This window comes from Buceros rhinoceros, unplaced genomic scaffold (assembly GCF_000710305.1).
Source record: "Buceros rhinoceros silvestris isolate BGI_N320 unplaced genomic scaffold, ASM71030v1 scaffold5066, whole genome shotgun sequence".
Classification (NCBI taxonomy): domain Eukaryota; kingdom Metazoa; phylum Chordata; class Aves; order Bucerotiformes; family Bucerotidae; genus Buceros; species Buceros rhinoceros.
In genome coordinates this window covers 1-17,361 of record NW_010416888.1, presented here as the reverse complement: position 1 = coordinate 17,361, position 17,361 = coordinate 1, and the positions used below count along the sequence as shown (strand labels likewise).

General features: G+C 37.0%; 1 protein-coding gene across 1 annotated transcript in view; it reads right to left on the bottom strand.

Moving 5' to 3' along the window:
- LOC104495052 (integrator complex subunit 6) overlaps window positions 1-16,972 on the bottom strand; it is a 39,364-nt gene extending 22,392 nt beyond the window's left edge. The window contains exon 1 of the mRNA XM_010137974.1: window positions 16,817-16,972. Coding sequence (XP_010136276.1) covers window positions 16,817-16,936 — 120 coding nt within the window. The 5' untranslated portion in view covers window positions 16,937-16,972. The remainder of the gene's footprint in view (window positions 1-16,816) is intronic.
- Window positions 16,973-17,361: the final 389 nt, after the last annotated feature.

The window sequence follows — 17,361 nt, the reverse complement described above, 5'->3', positions numbered from 1 at the left end:
ACTCTTTCTCAATTTTACCCATCTAAAATTTACACCTTAGATTTAAACACTTTGGGCTCAGAATTATTACAAAATTATAAGGAAAGAAAGAAGAGATCCTAAGCTTGAGCCTCCTCAGGAAAAACACCTGAGGGACGAATGACTTCATCCTCAGTCTGTCTTTTATAATTTCATATGCACTTTACCTGTACTCTACCTGTCAAATGATCACCAACATACTAAGTCAAGAATCAACTCATAGCAACATATCTACAAAAGCAATAATCTCTTTTTAGCAGAACAAGATCGTTCATTTTTAGTCAGAGCAACAAGTAATTTGAGACTCTTGGATAACAAAGGCAAAGTAACTCACATTTCCACATGTATCATCTACAGAGTAACTGTGGAAACACTAGCAGTGCAGTGCTGCAGAATACTTCACACCTGTTTAAGTAATAAGGGGAAGTTTCCCCTTGAAATCTCTTCTTCACTAGCTGGACGAGAAAATACAATAATGTTGAGTTCAACTCATAAACACAGCTATAAATATTATTCTTTCTAGAAAGAATTCAAGAAATCAAGCCACAGAGTACACAATTCACCACTGAATTATTTAAAGACAAGTGAACAAAGCCAAGTTCCCTTAGCTGCACTTAGGTTCATAGCTCCATGCAATTTAGAAACATGAAATGAGTATCTACATTCCACCTAAAGGAGCAGAAACAGAAACAAAATATAACAAGGATGAATTCCAGGAAGAATGTCTATTATGGAGGTTTACTATTTTTGACTAAAAATTTCCATGTCATTAATTCTCACAGAACACCACCATTAGCTATACTGAAGCATACAAAACCAGTATTAAGTCAGGTACTCCTAAAAAAACACCCCTCTTATTTATATAAGCTCTCAAAACTCAGACATGTTTCAGTAAACTTGGCAAAATGAAATTCCAGAGGACTTACACTTAACAATTTTAACTAAACTGCAGCAGTTCTGTCAATTACTGGTTTAGAACTTTTTTCCAATCTAATGAATCTAATTCTATGATAATCTGATCTTTTGCTATTGTTCGTCCTTTAGAAATACACTATTAAAATAAACCACTCTGAATTTACACATCTTAGAAATACCACATTCTTCAAAATACATAGCAACAACACTGACTGTGAATACACAGGAAATCAATTCAGCACAGCTCCATTATTTTGGTTACACAGTGAAACAGTGAGCATCAGAGCATACATTACTCTTTGGCAGCTTACAGGTACGCTGAAATGCACTGGAAATCAGCTCAGCACACTAAGCTGTAAATAATGAGCTTCTTCACAACTTACTCAGACAACTAACTAATCACCATAAGGTTTTGCTCATTTCAAAAGCAAAAATCATCTAGCAGGTAATTTCAGTATCATCTTGTATTCCCACAAAGGGAAGTGAAAGACAGAAAATGTGATTTCTTTAAGGAGGGGAAAGAACAACTTGGTCTCAATACCAATATCTTGGGAAACATAAGGGCATTGCTCACAATTTAAGCTAGCATAATCCAGGCCTATTCTAACAAGTATACAAGCAAAAATACTTCTGTTCTTGTGTTATCTGTTTTCAGACAGATTATATTCACTGATAGTGGACAAACATTTCAGAGTCTAGAAACTCAGCTGTGGCAGTTTGAGTCCCAATTCACTATTCAGGTTACAGTAAATTGAAAAGTATTTTCAAATTGTATTTTAAACTCTTATTTTTAAATAGATTTGCTTATAAACAAGTATTTTGGAAAAACTAAATACTACTTATTTTTTCAGTTGAAAATTCAGTGGCAACTAGTTCCCATGGGGACTTCAGCTAATTGTCTCATGCAGGCAAATTGGCTCATTCAGTACCATTTTCAGTCTAAATAGCTGCTAGAGCGACCTGACTGCAAATTCTTTTCCATAACACGCTTTTCCCTCTGAAGGTTCCTAGCAGTGTTGAAAAAAGTACTAAGGAAGGAGTACCTAAGGCTTTAATGGCTGAACATCCTGTTCAACCACCAAGTACTGTAATATGGTACAACAGGGTTTTTTCATTCACCTACAACCTGCATTTTCAAAGACAGATATGCACCAAGAAGACAAAAAACCCATACAACTCTTCAAGGAAGAAAGTTATTTAAAAATCAGCATCAATATCAGGGCAAGCTTGTTAAGCTAAAAGGGACACAAGATTCAAAGACTTAAAACTAACAAATCTGTTGCACAACACACATTCTTTTGAACATTTTGACAGCTTCACAACTACTTGTTCCAAATCAGAAAGCAACTCAGTTACACTGGCTGCCATTTCTTCAGTCTCCAGCTGAAGTAGCTCTGTGCTCAGATAAAACAAAACACAGAGCTGTGAGCACCACTGAGCTCAGTACCACTCAAACAGGGTCACAGCAAGAGGCACAGCCAGCCCACGCCAGCTTGCATGATTCTTCTCAGAGGAAGCCTCAGATTAAGCCAGAAGTGTATCAAATTATCAAGACGCATTGTCTAGTTACGATTCTCAAAACTAAGAATTCACTTTTGCAGGCAAATAAGATTAGCAACAATTTTGAGCATGACTGATTACTACATTCATGGGTTATCTTTAATTTTTTTTTCAAGTGTTCAGGTAAAGCAATTCAAGAGCTATTGGGATTTTAGATGTGCAAGTATACAATATTACACATAGACTAAGAGAAAACTGATTTAAGATTACTGTTATTTCGATGCACACATTTAAATATTATTTTCAGAGTCAGAAGTATTGAAAAACTTAAGAAATAGCTGAGGTAGAAACCATGACCAAAAAACCACCAAGCCAGAGACTAAAAATGACATGTTCAACAAGAAACTACTATAAAAAGTAGTAAGTATTTAGTGGTCCAAAAGCTTCATGCCCAAGAAAGGCTAGAAGTTGAAAATAAATGTAAACTGAAATAAAGTGTGTATTTTTAAAAGGACACATTTCTAATCAATGGAAAAAAACTAACTTCCAGATCACAAACGTCGAAATGGTACACTTTCATTTCAGTAAATCAGAAAATTTAGCATAAGTTGTATTGCATATCTATTGCACATTACATTATCTCAGCAGAGCCTTTTTAGTTACAGGAGTATCAGAACTGACAGTAAATTTAGTCATCTGACCAGGAAACACAAAAGTGCACTATCAGGTTTTTTTTCATTCAATCAGGTTTTTTAGAATTTAAAACGTCAAGACTCTCATAAATGCTCACAACAATCTGTGAGTAACTATTGTTCCAAAACAATAGTTTAAAATGAAATCTAAAAGTCAGAATGATGGCAAAATTATTAGCTCTAAAGCTTTTTATTTAAACTGATAACAGCTTAAAAAAAAAACCAAAACACTGTGCTTGAATTTCAACTAAAACACATGGTCCAGATTGATCATGGTTTTCACTTACTTTTGATATCTTAGAAACTTCAGTTACACTTTAGCAAAATCATGAAATGTCTAAAACATTAGTTTAACATTTATTGGAGACTTTCCCCTTCATTGCTCAAGGCTGAACACTATCAATCAAGCACAAAGATGCATTTAACTGCTGCTCTATGCTCTGATAGTCAGCTATGTAAGAACTGTAGCACCTTGTGCAATTTCTTACTTGTCCCACTCACATTTTCACCAACTTTTACTATTTTCTATTATCCCTGCAGAACCAATCAATTGGTAATACAACTCTTCACCAAAACTACTTAGCCTTTAAGATTTTTTCAAGTGTATGTAGATGTGCACCATAATCACGCACATATATGTACACACTATAGTGCTCAGGAATGAATATGCTTTCTACTTCAATAGATTACTAAATTCTTTCCTACAACTTGATAAGAAGCACAATGTCTTTAAACAGAAGCTCTCCAGATGAAGCTATGCTACATATCACCTAATCAATATTGAGCGAAAACATACTGTGAAACTCTGGAATCTACCAGAATGCAAGGAAGACTATGCTGGGGAGAAAAAAAGAGCAGGGAGGACAGCTGGGTTCTACCAGAACACTGGCTTTGATAAATCTGACTTCTCACAGGATACACCACAACAGCTCCACAATTCTGTGGCCAGAGTGAAAAGCACAGCACTTCTGAACCACATCATGGTGTTATCCAAGTGACTGAACCTGCATGACAAAACCAGCTTTGAAACTGTGTTTGTTATGGCTGTTTTAGAATAGAAACTGACCCCATGAATGGGAACCACTTAAGTGTCAGACTTCTATGATTTCGGCCCAGATGAGTAAGAGCTGAAGAACGTGCTGGAATTCTGTAAAGGATTAAGATCTATGACAAGCCAGGCCAAACTTATCTCTGTTTTCCTGTCTATAAGATTTTAATATATTCCGTTGATGCTGTTCATCATTCAACAGATAATGCAGTTTTGCAGTGGTAGCAATGCTGTCTCACTAGTCAATGATCAGTTATTTGCACAGCAGATGTATTTCAAGATCACTTTCAGAAGCCTCAGAATAAAGTCCTGTGAAAGCTACACTAATCAGTTTGAGTTTCACACAGGATAAGTGTTTTGAAGTCTATCAAGTCATAAAAGAAATTTTAATATAAACCAGAAATCTCCCTTGATGCCTAATTAATGTCAAAGATAGATGCCAGATCGGTCAGAGATTGGAATCTTATGAAACAACCTAATGCAACACTGTTCCAGGAATCACGCTACTGCCAAGAAAAAATACCCAGTGTTTTTCTGAAGGGGTTGCAGGACAGCAGAATTCTTACTATTAACTCTAGTCCACAAATATCTCCACTATGGACATACATTTACTACCATTACACTGAAACCTTTTACCTCTCTCTGCAGTATCCAAGATAGGATGATGTACATTCTACCTCCCCTTTACGGGAACACTACCCCACCCACAAAGACAAGCTTCAGGAAGAACACCAGTAAATTAATCATCTGTCAAAGCTAATTTCAGAGCACCCCTTACTGCACCCAAAACAGAGCTCTACATCTCACGGAGAAAATGACTGCTATCAGTGTAGTCTTCCATAGTCCCAAGAATCACAAAGATCTAGTTCCTCTGTATATGAAACAATATGCCCACACAGGGTGGGTAAAAACACCAAATCTCTTCAACTGAGGGATGAAGGAATTAAACAGGTTTGACAAATGCTGAAGGAGTCTTGACGGAGCCCATGAAAATAACTATGCACCATGAAAACACAAACTCTCAACACCACCACTGACTCTCACAACTTCAGACACATGATTTTTGTTGTAGTTTTGCCTCTATAAAAGGGAATTTTATAAAATTGATGTTTGGCAAAAATAGCGTAATACCTACACAAACTTGTATTTTTACTTTGTAATTGGAAAACCAGCCAGCAGAGGGGGCACAAGTTAATAAAATCTGTCCTTGTATGAGGTGATTGAGTAACAAGATAAACAAGAGGCATGCTCTGAATACTATCTCAAAATATATAGAAATAGGTAAACACTGCTTTCCTAAAAGTGTGTATACCTTAAAAACTTTAAATTATAGTATAGGTACAAATAAGAAGTAATCAATCATTGAACCGTAATCTCTGGATCTAACTACGTTTAATCCAACAGTTAGCCCATGATTTCTGACGTCACAGTCTGTGCACACTATCATTCCGCTTCTCCCCTTTTTTTGTGGCTAACTGCCCATCTTTTGGAAGGCTCAGCCACAAACACTCAACTGTACTACACACACACACATTCCCTTTTCTTTTGAAGCTAAAAAATAGTATTCTGTCTCAAATTATTTTACCTTTTGGAGAAGACCTAAAAAACAGTTTTAAGAAAGTCTACTAGACTATATCAAGGTCTGAACTAACATTTCCATTAACTCACCATCTTTTCCCCCAAGGAAATGGAAAATGCTCTTCAAGTGGTCATGATTTCTCCCACGCTCATGCACACTCTGAAAGTCAGGGTATCAGTGACAATGATTTTGTAGTAAGGATGGATACCAAAAAAGAGCTTTCCTCCATGAGGTGAGGAGACTCCAAAACCTGAATTCAGCTGTGTACAACTGCCTTCCCTATAGCGTACAGCAGGGTTATTACAGGGCAAGTAATTGTTCATGTCCTAGACAATTCTTTAGTTAACTACATTACAAATACCTAAGAGTTACTACAATGCCCAAAACATGCACCAATCACAGTTTCTTATTCGTAATATCTATGGAGGATTACAAGGTAGTTACATGGGTTTTGCTTCATCCCTTATTTGCACTACAGATTAGCAGTACATAAAATTATTTTTGCACACACAGTTAGGACGTTGTTTCGGTGGTGCAACTGAAGCTGTTTCAGATGACTTGAACAAATGAGCTGCAGGTTTGAACAAAAATAAAAAAAAAGAAACAGCTAGCAAAAGGTTTTCAAAGCAGAACAAGTGTAACAGCAGACACTTCCTAAAGCTGAGCCAGATATCAAACTCCTCAGCACACCAGTATCAGAACATGAGAATGAAGGGAGCATTCGCATTCTTGAAACAACTATCTCTGTAAAACAGGCTATATAAGTTCCATTTCAGAAAAGGAAATTTAAGGTATTTAGGAAAATAAACAGGATGAAAAAAAGTCTGCTTCTCAGTGTTTCGCTCCTAAGCAATTTTTTAATATTTTTTTTTAAATAACCATTTATGGCTTCAATTAACTATTGAGGCTCCAAATATATGTCATCTTATACCTGTCCTGCCCCATCTGGAAGCCCTACACAGCCAAAAAAAAAAAAAAAAAATGTCAGCAAGTGTTGCTTTGGCCTCCCCCACTTGGAAGCCCCACCCAGCCAAAAAAAAAAAAAAAAAAAAAATCCAGTCAGATCACTTCTATAATTAAAAATACTACAGACACAAAACAGCTACCTGAATTGCACAAGAGACACCAAACCTTATGTCAAAAAAAAAATTGTAGAAATATATTTAAGCATATCAGCTGCTTGCTTTGCCTGAGCTTGCAAGTTTGCGTTCTACAGGCAGTGATTTCATTGCATATCCATCTTGAAATGTGCAACAAAATTCTCTATGCTTAGTGTTATTTTAATAGATGCTCATAACTTTACACATTCTGGGTTTCCAAGTCGGGCACTGAATGCACTGCTTAAAGACTATTTAATTGGGCAACTTGAGACATTTTGGAATTCTACTCAGAAAGTTTGTGCTAAGAACAAAACCAAAACTAACAGCAAGAAAACCAAGAAAAGCAACTCAAAGCAGCCTGAAAAGGAGACTCAATGCAAGAAATCATTTTGGAACACGAAATCTCCATACTGAATAGCGCTTGTATGAAAACAGAAAGGAAGCATTTTTAGAATACGTTCAAACTGAACAATAAAGGAATGATGAATACACGGCAAGATTTACTAAGACATCAAACTTACCAAAATCCCAAGATACACTGATGTCTTCATGTGCCAAATCACAGAGCTCCTAACATTACTAAGTCACAGAGTTTCAAAAATACCAGTTTCGTATAAAGGTTTGTCCTGTTTCTTTAATCTAAGAACAAATTTAATTGCGTTCTAAATAACATATTATATAAGTGGTAACATCTTGATTAACTTCTAAGTGCTCCAGTTTAGATGAGGTCCTTAGTAAGTTTCAAAAACAATTCAGTCCTTGAATCTTTACCAATGATGTAACATTCTCAAAAAACCAAAGAGAGCATCAACTTCATATATGGTGAATTCCAGTAAGTAACTGAATGAATGGCACTGAAACGAAGAAAAAGCCACTAACACTGAAACATGTAAGCACTGATAGGACAGATACATGATAATCCCCAAAAGGGAATAATGTTAACTTTTTCTTACATTAAATTAATTGAAATACATAAGAAGCAAAGCGACTTGTACCTTATTAAAAAAAAAAAGATGCACCTTATAATTTATAAATTAGTAAATTAATTACTACTGGAATCATCTGAAATTGGATAAATCAACCAACAAATCCTGGTGGTTTCCAAACTTATTTGACTGAATATAGAAAATGCAAGCTGCTAAAGATAGGTTACGTTTGAGCTTTTATAAACTTTAACCAAAAAAAGCAAGCTGAAATAACCACCCATACCAAACCTAACTGAAATCAGCTCCAAAGAATCTGGGTTTAGAGATTATTTTGGTCATATTTCCTAAAATTTGAATCGTTTTATTCCAAAAATAACTGATCTTGCCAAGCCCTGGATCGAGCCCCTAATTACTGCAGCCTTTCTGCTTCACAGCAATGACTTTACATAGCTGGTCCCAGGTCAGCCAGTGCAATTCACAGTGTTAAGCCAGGCCTCTGTTCTCCATACAGTGGAGAAGGGTAACCTCACAGTTACCAGCACACTGAGTAGGAAAAAAACCCCCAAACAAATCAAACAAACCTCCAAAATAAAAACAAATAAATAAAAACAACCAAAAATCCACAAGCAAACAAAAAACCACCACCAAGAGGAAAAGCCGGAGAGAGAGTTTTATAAAAAATTCTCCCCACCCTTCTGGGGGTTATCAATCCAGAATACTGACAAGCTGACTGCAAGCAGCTTATTGACTCATGAAGACAGGGCAATTCTTCTGAATAACTGCCCCAAGACCACCCCACAACTTCCCCACAGAGATCATCACCATTACAGCAGGAGCAACTTAGCTGTTTTAAAACAGATTTTGAACCACTACGGCTGGTAGTGGTTTATTAAGGATCTGAATCAATCACCGATTTATTTTACTACACGAAGTCACACTCATACCTTGAAGCAAGCCTGGCATAACTACAAGCACATGAGCAGCTCTAAGTTCAGGAGGAAAGCAGGCAGTTAGGCTGGGTGTGTCTTACATTAGATGCTTACAATGCAGTCAGCCTACTGGGATTCAAAGCCTGGGGCAGGAGCATATTGGTGGAAGAGATGGCCACTTCTCAGTCGCATTCTGTATGCTGAGCATCATAAAAGAATGTCAGTGCCCTAAATTTATTCTAATGACAAATATTCTGGATTTGCTCAATGTAGCTTTTTGGCTCAAGCAGACATTCACAAAATGCACAAAGTATTCAGGTAATTTATCCTCAAGCGTTATTACTGGACGAAATCAGATTAACACCCCGCTCTCTACAAGCAGTAGCAAGTTACATGTGGACAGAAAAAAAAAAAACTATAAACGAAACGGGAGTGGCTACACTGAGCAGATATCAAATGTGATTATTGAGGTAACAGTTTCCTGGCCAAGTCAACATGACATTAAGCATTATTTTTCAACACGAATATCGCTGAATCACTGTCAAAGCTCTATACTAGGCACCTCATCCACACCGCAGCTCCTGCTAGATCAGTCTTCTGAAAGACCCCTGGTATTAAAGCCATGAAACTATGTTACACATAATCAACACATCGCAGCGATAAAAGATTCACACTTGCCACCTGTATTAGTCTAACTAGAGTAGGATCAGATTTTGACAAAGCCTCTTGTCCTTTCATACAACCAGAAGACTTATCTAGCCAGTGTACCAGTCACAGTCATTCAAGGTTCCTGACTAACCTTAGCATCCTATCTTGCAGCCAGCAACTTCTTACCTGTCTATTTTAATTCAGCTGTAGGCACTAACCTAGTTTCCCCACTGGAAAAATTTAGGCTTAAATCTATAGTGGACTGTAGATTTATGTAAGCTAGGGCAAGTCAATTAACTGAGACAGAGAGACTATCTCTAGAATGAAAACAACAGGTGCTTCGGTAACTGACACTTGATTTCTCATTAATGTAAGACTGAAATGGCCTATACAACACATTTTTGAATAATCTACCCCATTAAGGGCCAACTTTATGGTACCAGAGTGATTAAATACATCTCTTCCACCTTTTTATTTTTTTAAATAAAATATACAGGCAATAATAAAGAACCTGACATCCTGTTTGCTGTCAATATTCAGAATTATAACTAAAAATATACTGATACATAGAAAATACTTCATAGAATCACAGAATGATTTGAGTTGGAAAGGACCTTTAAAGGACATCTAGTCCAACCCGCATTCATGAACATGTGATAACCTTTGTAGGCATCACAGAAATATACTACAGGATCATTAGAAATCCCTTATCGCTCACAGGCTATTCCAAGGTAAAAAACCCACAAAGAAAACCCCCCAAGGATCTTTTAATACATCTGAAAGATTTACCCTAAATACACGCGTTATCTCCTATCTGCAGTATTAATTTTTCTTTAAATGAGACTGGTCTACACTTTGGACAATTAAAATTAGCACCATAGTCACACAATGCAAACCGGCTATTTGATAAGAGTTCTGTATTAGCTAATACTCATAAATTATATGAAATTCGCATCTGTTCCATAAACTTCAGGCAAAAATAACTTGAAAAAAGGGCCAGACAATATGATGCTCAAAATCACAACATGAAGTGGAAACATTAATTCATTCATTAAGTGGGAGATGCAGAGATGGGAATACTTGATGAACTAAAAGACTCACTATGATGTTAAAGGTACAGAATGCACTAGAAGAAAAAAGAGCAACAGCAAGCAAGACTCTCAAGTAACACAATCATAGTTTCAACCAAGACTTGAATTAAAATTCAAACACACAAATAGCAGTTCTTCCCTTCAAGCTTCAGAGATATGGACTGTCTACTACAGAAATCCAACACGGAATGTAACTATTCAATAACCAAAGTGAAAACAAGCTTAAAGAGAACATAACAGAGTCACTGGGGAAAAAACCCCAAAACTTGTGCTTCACAAGATAATCAATCTCTTCATCCTTTATCTGTACGTATTTGCTTTTCCTCCCTGACAACTGGCTGTGATGAAGTGCAAAAAGACAACATACTTCAACTACGGGACACGTACCTTTAAGCATCCAAGTAAGAAAACTAGTATATCCAAGGATCCTGTAAAAACCTGGGGCAAATAAACTGTTCCAGATAGAAAGTCAGGCCAAGAGATAAAATTTTGGTACTTCTGACTGTCCTCAGACTTTCTCCGATGACCTCTTTTGTGAATTCAAGAGCATGAGCCAGAGAGGCATCTGTATCACCTGCTTAAGCTTTGGCAGCATTAACGTGCTCACCTGACCCTTAAAAAGCAGAGCCACAATGAACATGTTATGGCATTGTTCCTTCCAAATCAAATTTATTGAAAAAGTGGTCAAAGCATATTTGATATTCAGAACATGAGGAAGTATCTCACTTCCTTCTGCCAGTGAAACAAATTGATGAGATCATTTTAATCAGAAAAAAAATAAAGTACTTTGTGTAAGCTTATTTCAATTTTTAAATGCTTCTTTAAAAATACACTGGATTAAAACTAGACAAGCGATTTCAAGAACACTTAAGTGTGATGTGAATATCAAGACTTTCAGTGAACTTCACTACTCTGGGAAGGCTGAAAAACATGCAGTTCCACCTCACAACATGCAGTGATGCCTGCCATTAAAGGATACTATTAAACAAAACTAACCAAAAATTACAAACATTTCAGGAGCATGGCACATGTAAAGGTTACAGCCTAAAACATATAAATTGGAAGCAATGTTTAATTTCATCATGTAAGAGGTGAGAAAGATTGACTTTCACCAGCACATCACATATACATATTTGACATCAATAGGCATATAAATTTATGTTAAAATGCTTCTATTCCACAGAAAACAGGCGACTGGGAGAAATCCCTTCTTATATGTATTTCTGCCACTACCATGCTTAGGCTGCTGGGTTTTTTACCATTTGTTTTTATTGGGGAAGGGGACAAAAAAAAAAAGAAGAGAGAATAGGAGAGCTGCTTTAGAAGTGCAAACCTCTGTCTCTACCAACATGAGAAGCAAACTGCCTGTGCAACATGCCTGGTAGCATGACAAAGCAGGAAATGCTAACCTAAACTTTGGATCCAAATTTGGATGCACACTCACAGGCCATTCCAGTGCACAGTTTATGACCCCAGAAAGCCAAGACAAAAGTCATGCTTGATGGACTTTGATTTTTGAAGGCAAGGAAATCCAGTAATGATCTTCAAAAAACAACTGGAAAATAAAACTGCTCAACAATTTCAAGAAAACAGAATGCATCCCTGCAAAAGCATAATATAGGCAATGCTAGGGGACAGCATTTCTTATGTGATTGTTGTGGGGTTTTTTAAGCTTAACAGATCTTAGACATAGATAACCACATACATAAGGAGTCAGTCTACAATGTGTGACAAAAACAAAGCTGTTGTGTGCCTACAAACACAATTAGACTTGATCTCCTAGGTATGCTATTCACATCTATTCGGAATACTGTAGTATTTAAGCCATTATAGCAAAACATGCCAATCCCTACAGACCAACACAAAGTTTTACTGCATGAACACATCAGCAATACTGCTCCTGTGGATCTAACCGCACATTGAGAGAGAACTAAGAAGTAGCAGTTAACCTAAGATTGTATTATTTGACGGTCATGCATGTTATGAACCAAACCCTAGGAAAAAAACACCTGTGGTGTCTAAAAATAATGCCATTATATGCAGGACCCCTTCCAACTTGCTGGTCAGAAATAGGTATTTCCAGCCCTTAGCATTTTTTAAGTTCCAAAAATATTCTTAATCAGTCGACTTCCATTTGGGTTTTTTTGGTATCAAAATTCCTTAGTTATTCTTTTGTACATATGTGAAATGCACTGCAGAAAAAACAGGCTTTCACCAAGACTGCACACAGCCTGGTAAGTCGTTAAAACAGTGTTTCTTATATTAGTCTAAATCCAGAGAGCACCTTATCTATCACTGTGAAAGAAAAATATCTATCCCAAGTCCACTTGGATTACAGAAACAATATAATTGGCTTTTTTGTTTCGAAACAACTAAGTTAGCATGTACTTTTGTTATGTCGCATTTTTTAAAAGCCAAACTCATCCCTAAGCCAGTTTTACCTTATCAATAATAATTACAATGCTGAAGAATATGTGCAAGATACTCTAGTGAGATAAAAAGCTCATAAAAAGCTTATGTTATTGCAAAACACTGTTTCTAGCCACAATATTAAAATGAAATTTTACCTTGAAAAAATTTGGCAAAAATACCTTGATATACCAACTCAAGCACTCTGAAATCCACTCAGATAAGTACATTTTATCCTCTCAAACCTCATTCTATGCAATACTGCTGAAAAAATAGTAAGAGACCTTCATTATGCAAATAACAATAGGCAAGGTGAAACACACAGAGCATCAGAGCTTTAGCAATTTCAAACATCCATCAGATTCAAGTTTTGGAAGTGCTGCGTTGGTCCTTTGCATGTGAATATCAAAACACCACTGATACATATTTTACCTACCTTAAATTCAGAGCTCGGTATTAGAAACTTCACTACAAACTGCAAACAACTGAACTACCTGGATGGTTAAATTCAACCATTTGTTTACATTTTACTGTATTTTAATGATAGCTACATTTTTCATGGTTTCTGTTTCCACAGAAAGAGGGGCACATCTATTAGTACTTAATCCATCAACTCTAACAAGCTGCACATTTGCCTCACTGGAAACTATTTGGTTAAACTGTGACTACACATGTACTGTTGAATAAGCCCTGGTTGCAAGATTTAGCAGTGTATTCCATGAGGACAGAAAATCTGTTAGTAAAAGCCTTGGTATTCCACACTACCTGCAACAACAGAGAAGCTGAACTGGGGAAATATGACAAAGAGAAGTCAATTAGTGAAGTGCAAAATGGGCTAATGAAGGATGTTTTGTGCAATATGACAGTGAGCCTTTACTGAACTTAATGTGTTTAAATTCCTTACTTCCTGAAGCCATCCAAATCCTCTATTTTTCCCTAAGCTTTCTATAAAAACGCGGAAGGTGAAAAGGACCACTATTTTTAGCAAACACTAAACACTGACACCTTATTTGAAGGTTCATTTTTCTGCTATCATAATCAGCACAAAGCATACTAATGGGGAGAATAACTATTATCAGACTCAAGCAACATGATACAGAATTTATCAATCTGAAAGTGCTGAAAAAATTAAAGGAATAGTCACCTTAGACCTTCACAAAAATGTGGACCTAACAACTCTCAGAAAGACAAAGGGTTTATAAAGCCATACCATAGCATTAATATCAGAAACAGCTCATGAAAAAATTTTGCATGTTCTTGATCATGTAAATGCTTTGACATGGGCCCTTTAAGGTCTGAATGTGAGATACTGAGATCAGCTAATACAGCTGTACACTTGGTAACTCAATCCTCATGAGCAATTAGGTACTTATTTACTGAAAAGTTAATATGATAAATACTCATATTAAAAATCCAAATATTAATGTTGCAACAAAATAGGAAGCAGGAGATTTTCCTCAATTTCAGAATGACCGTTCAGCCATCACTCTTGGTCAGGAGGAGGTCAGCTGATGGAGAACTCCGGTCTACTTCGAAAGAAACCAAGTAATAGTGAGTCACACTGCCATTTAAATAAACAGTTCACACTCAGTAGGGGGACAAGACATCACGCTGTTGGATGACATAACCAGACAATCCCACCAAGCTTGTATCATGTCTTGTCATTTGTACGTATAATAAAAATCTGTCTTACAATTCATACATGTGCAACAAAGTGGATCTTGGCAAGTATCTTAGAAACTTGTCAATACACGAAAAAAGCCAAGCGTGATAGCCAAAAGATGTTAAGCCAGAGAAATTTTCCAGAGAGAAGCTTAATAGAAGTTCAGATTTATTACTTCACATAATACCATACCTAAGATCACCTAAACGCTTCATTTTTGTAAAACTACCTTTTCCTCCCACTCTAAGATAATCACTCTTCAATCGCTTCTTTTAGTTACATACTCCAGTATTTCATAGTCTTAATATTCGTAATGGCTTTTCAAAAAGCAAGTCAGCACTGTATCTTCTGAGTGAAAACTATTCCAAATACAACTGAGCATTCTGATCACTTTTATTATCCTGAATTTGTATGTTCCTCACACCATGTATGTTTAAATACCTGTTTATCTTGAGCAAATTTTAGGTAGTAGACATGAATAACTGGAAGTTGACACGATACCACAACGAAGTGCTCAAAGACCAATGTGAAGTTGAGGAAAGTTAACTGCCTTGGATGTCATCCCGTGAACATGAAAGGACCAGTTAAGTGCTCCAGAATTTGATCTGATTTATGAAAAAAACACTACTTTTATTAGTAGAGCCAGAATGGGAATGTGTGACTTCAGCAGCAGCAGCGTCCGCACTTGCAGTATATTAATCTATTTTTGTAGACACTAAAAGAGTTAGAATTTCTATTCAGTCACCTGCGTGCATATGCGAATGCCTCTTCAACAACCAGCTTCACATGTGGAAAGAGCAAAAAAACACGCATATGCAAGGGTGGCTTCAGGCCCAGATAGAGACTCGTAACCAAAACAGATAAGACAAAGTCATGGCTGCACTAAGAAAAGAGCAGTTATTTGCAGTAATGAACCCTACCAGTGAGTCAAAGCAGTCACGACAACTCAGCTGCCCACTTGATTGAGTAGTTGAGCATCGCTGGTTCACTTAGAGCAAATTATTTGACATGGGTTTAATTAGAGTGTTATAATTACCAGTAACAATGGGAAAGAGCAAGTATTTTGTGTGTGCGCCTACAGTGGTAAGTATTCAAAAAAGCTTTGTATAGCTCATGTAACTAAACAAAAACATCAGAAAACAGGAAAGATTAGCACACAGATGTATAAGAGGACAGCAGATGGTAATAGACAAAAAAATTACCATGTGTGGAAGTAGCACTTCTTAAGTTTCATCACTAAACTGGCATTTTAAAAATGTTTAAGCTCACTTGATCACCTAGTGGCAAAGCCATACAATGCAATGAGAGAAATTTCCTTCCCAAACAAACATGGCATGTTATCACATAGACACTGCTTAGGCTGGAAAGGCAATGGGGAGAAAGGGGACTTATTTTCACAACCACATTCTCCTGTTAAATACCAAGAGCAGCAACTAATCCTCAGACAGTAGAGGGAGCATCACAGGAGAACCAACAAAAAGGGAGAGAATCAAGTTAGTACACCCCACGTAAAAAATACACGACATACATTGCCCAATCTTCATAATGTCCTTTATGGAAAACAAATCCAGGGTCTGATCCTGGCCCAGAAAGAACCGGGCACACTTCCTAAAGCCCATGTTCAACCTAGAGGTTCCGTCTTTTAGCAACTCATACTACTAAGCAAGAGAATGCTTTGGGCCCACCCCAACAAGAAGTCCTGCTTTAAACAGCTGTAATTAGCTGTTTTTAGAAAAGCACAGTTTCTCAAGGCTCTGATACAACAGGCAGATTTATAAACATACAGGTATAAAGAGAAAAGTTGTAGTGAACCCATTGGAAAGAAAGGGCTCTGAAGAAGTTGTGCTCTGCTCAGTACTTTTGGACACGTGGCAGTGTTGGAAAACAGCTCATCTCCCAAATTCTACTTAATGGATTATACAGCACTATAAACAGAAAGTAAAGTTCTCATGACCCCACCAGGCTCACTAGCCAAAATTCTGAAGCACAAACTTGATACAAAAGAAGACAAAGTTTAACCGAGAAGGTCAACTTGGAGGCTACGTTACAGTTTAAAAACTGAAAAATAATTGATGCCAAAAACAAAAAAAGGAAAGAAAAGTTGGGTATCAAACTACAGTCAGTAGTGCAGAAGACTGCACTTCTTCAAACTGTCTGAGCTCTGCTTACTTGTGAAGAAGCCCCCATACTGAGTGTTTCATGAAGATGCCACTTTGGACAACTAGCTAATGGAGCTAATTCTTGTCTCTGGGAAGTTTGTGTTTTACCATTTTTTCCACCTATTAATTGTCAACCTACCTGCCCATAGTTGTCTATGCCAGTTACTAATCTATTTAAGTTTAATAAATCAAAAGCTGTCCTTAGGGACTGGCCAAGAGTCGTAAGTCCTTCAGCTTGAAGGTTTTTCAGTTCATTCATAAACGTTGCATGGTTTTCCTTCCAGCCAGCCTGAAAAGAGAAACGTGAGAAGACTTATTCTCCAGATATGAGCTTTGCTTTCCAGTTAAGACTACAAAGTGCCTTCTTTGGTGCATACAGCTCACTACAGATGCTAACAAAACACCTCAGAAATAACTAGTATTTAGTGTTATTCCATAAAGCCTGAAAAGACGTACTTCTCTTGAATCTTAGAGCTCCCTAACAAATTAAGATCTTTTTTTAATTTGTTTCAGAGGACAAATTCGTGTGAAGTCACCAATGCACAAACCTCGCAGCTATTTACACTGCTCTACCACAGCCCTTTCCACGCAGAAGCCGACTGCACTGCGAAGCGACCTCCAACAGGTTCACCGTCCTGTGTCATGTGGACCCACCGCCCCCTTCCCTCCCGCGGTACGTCCACC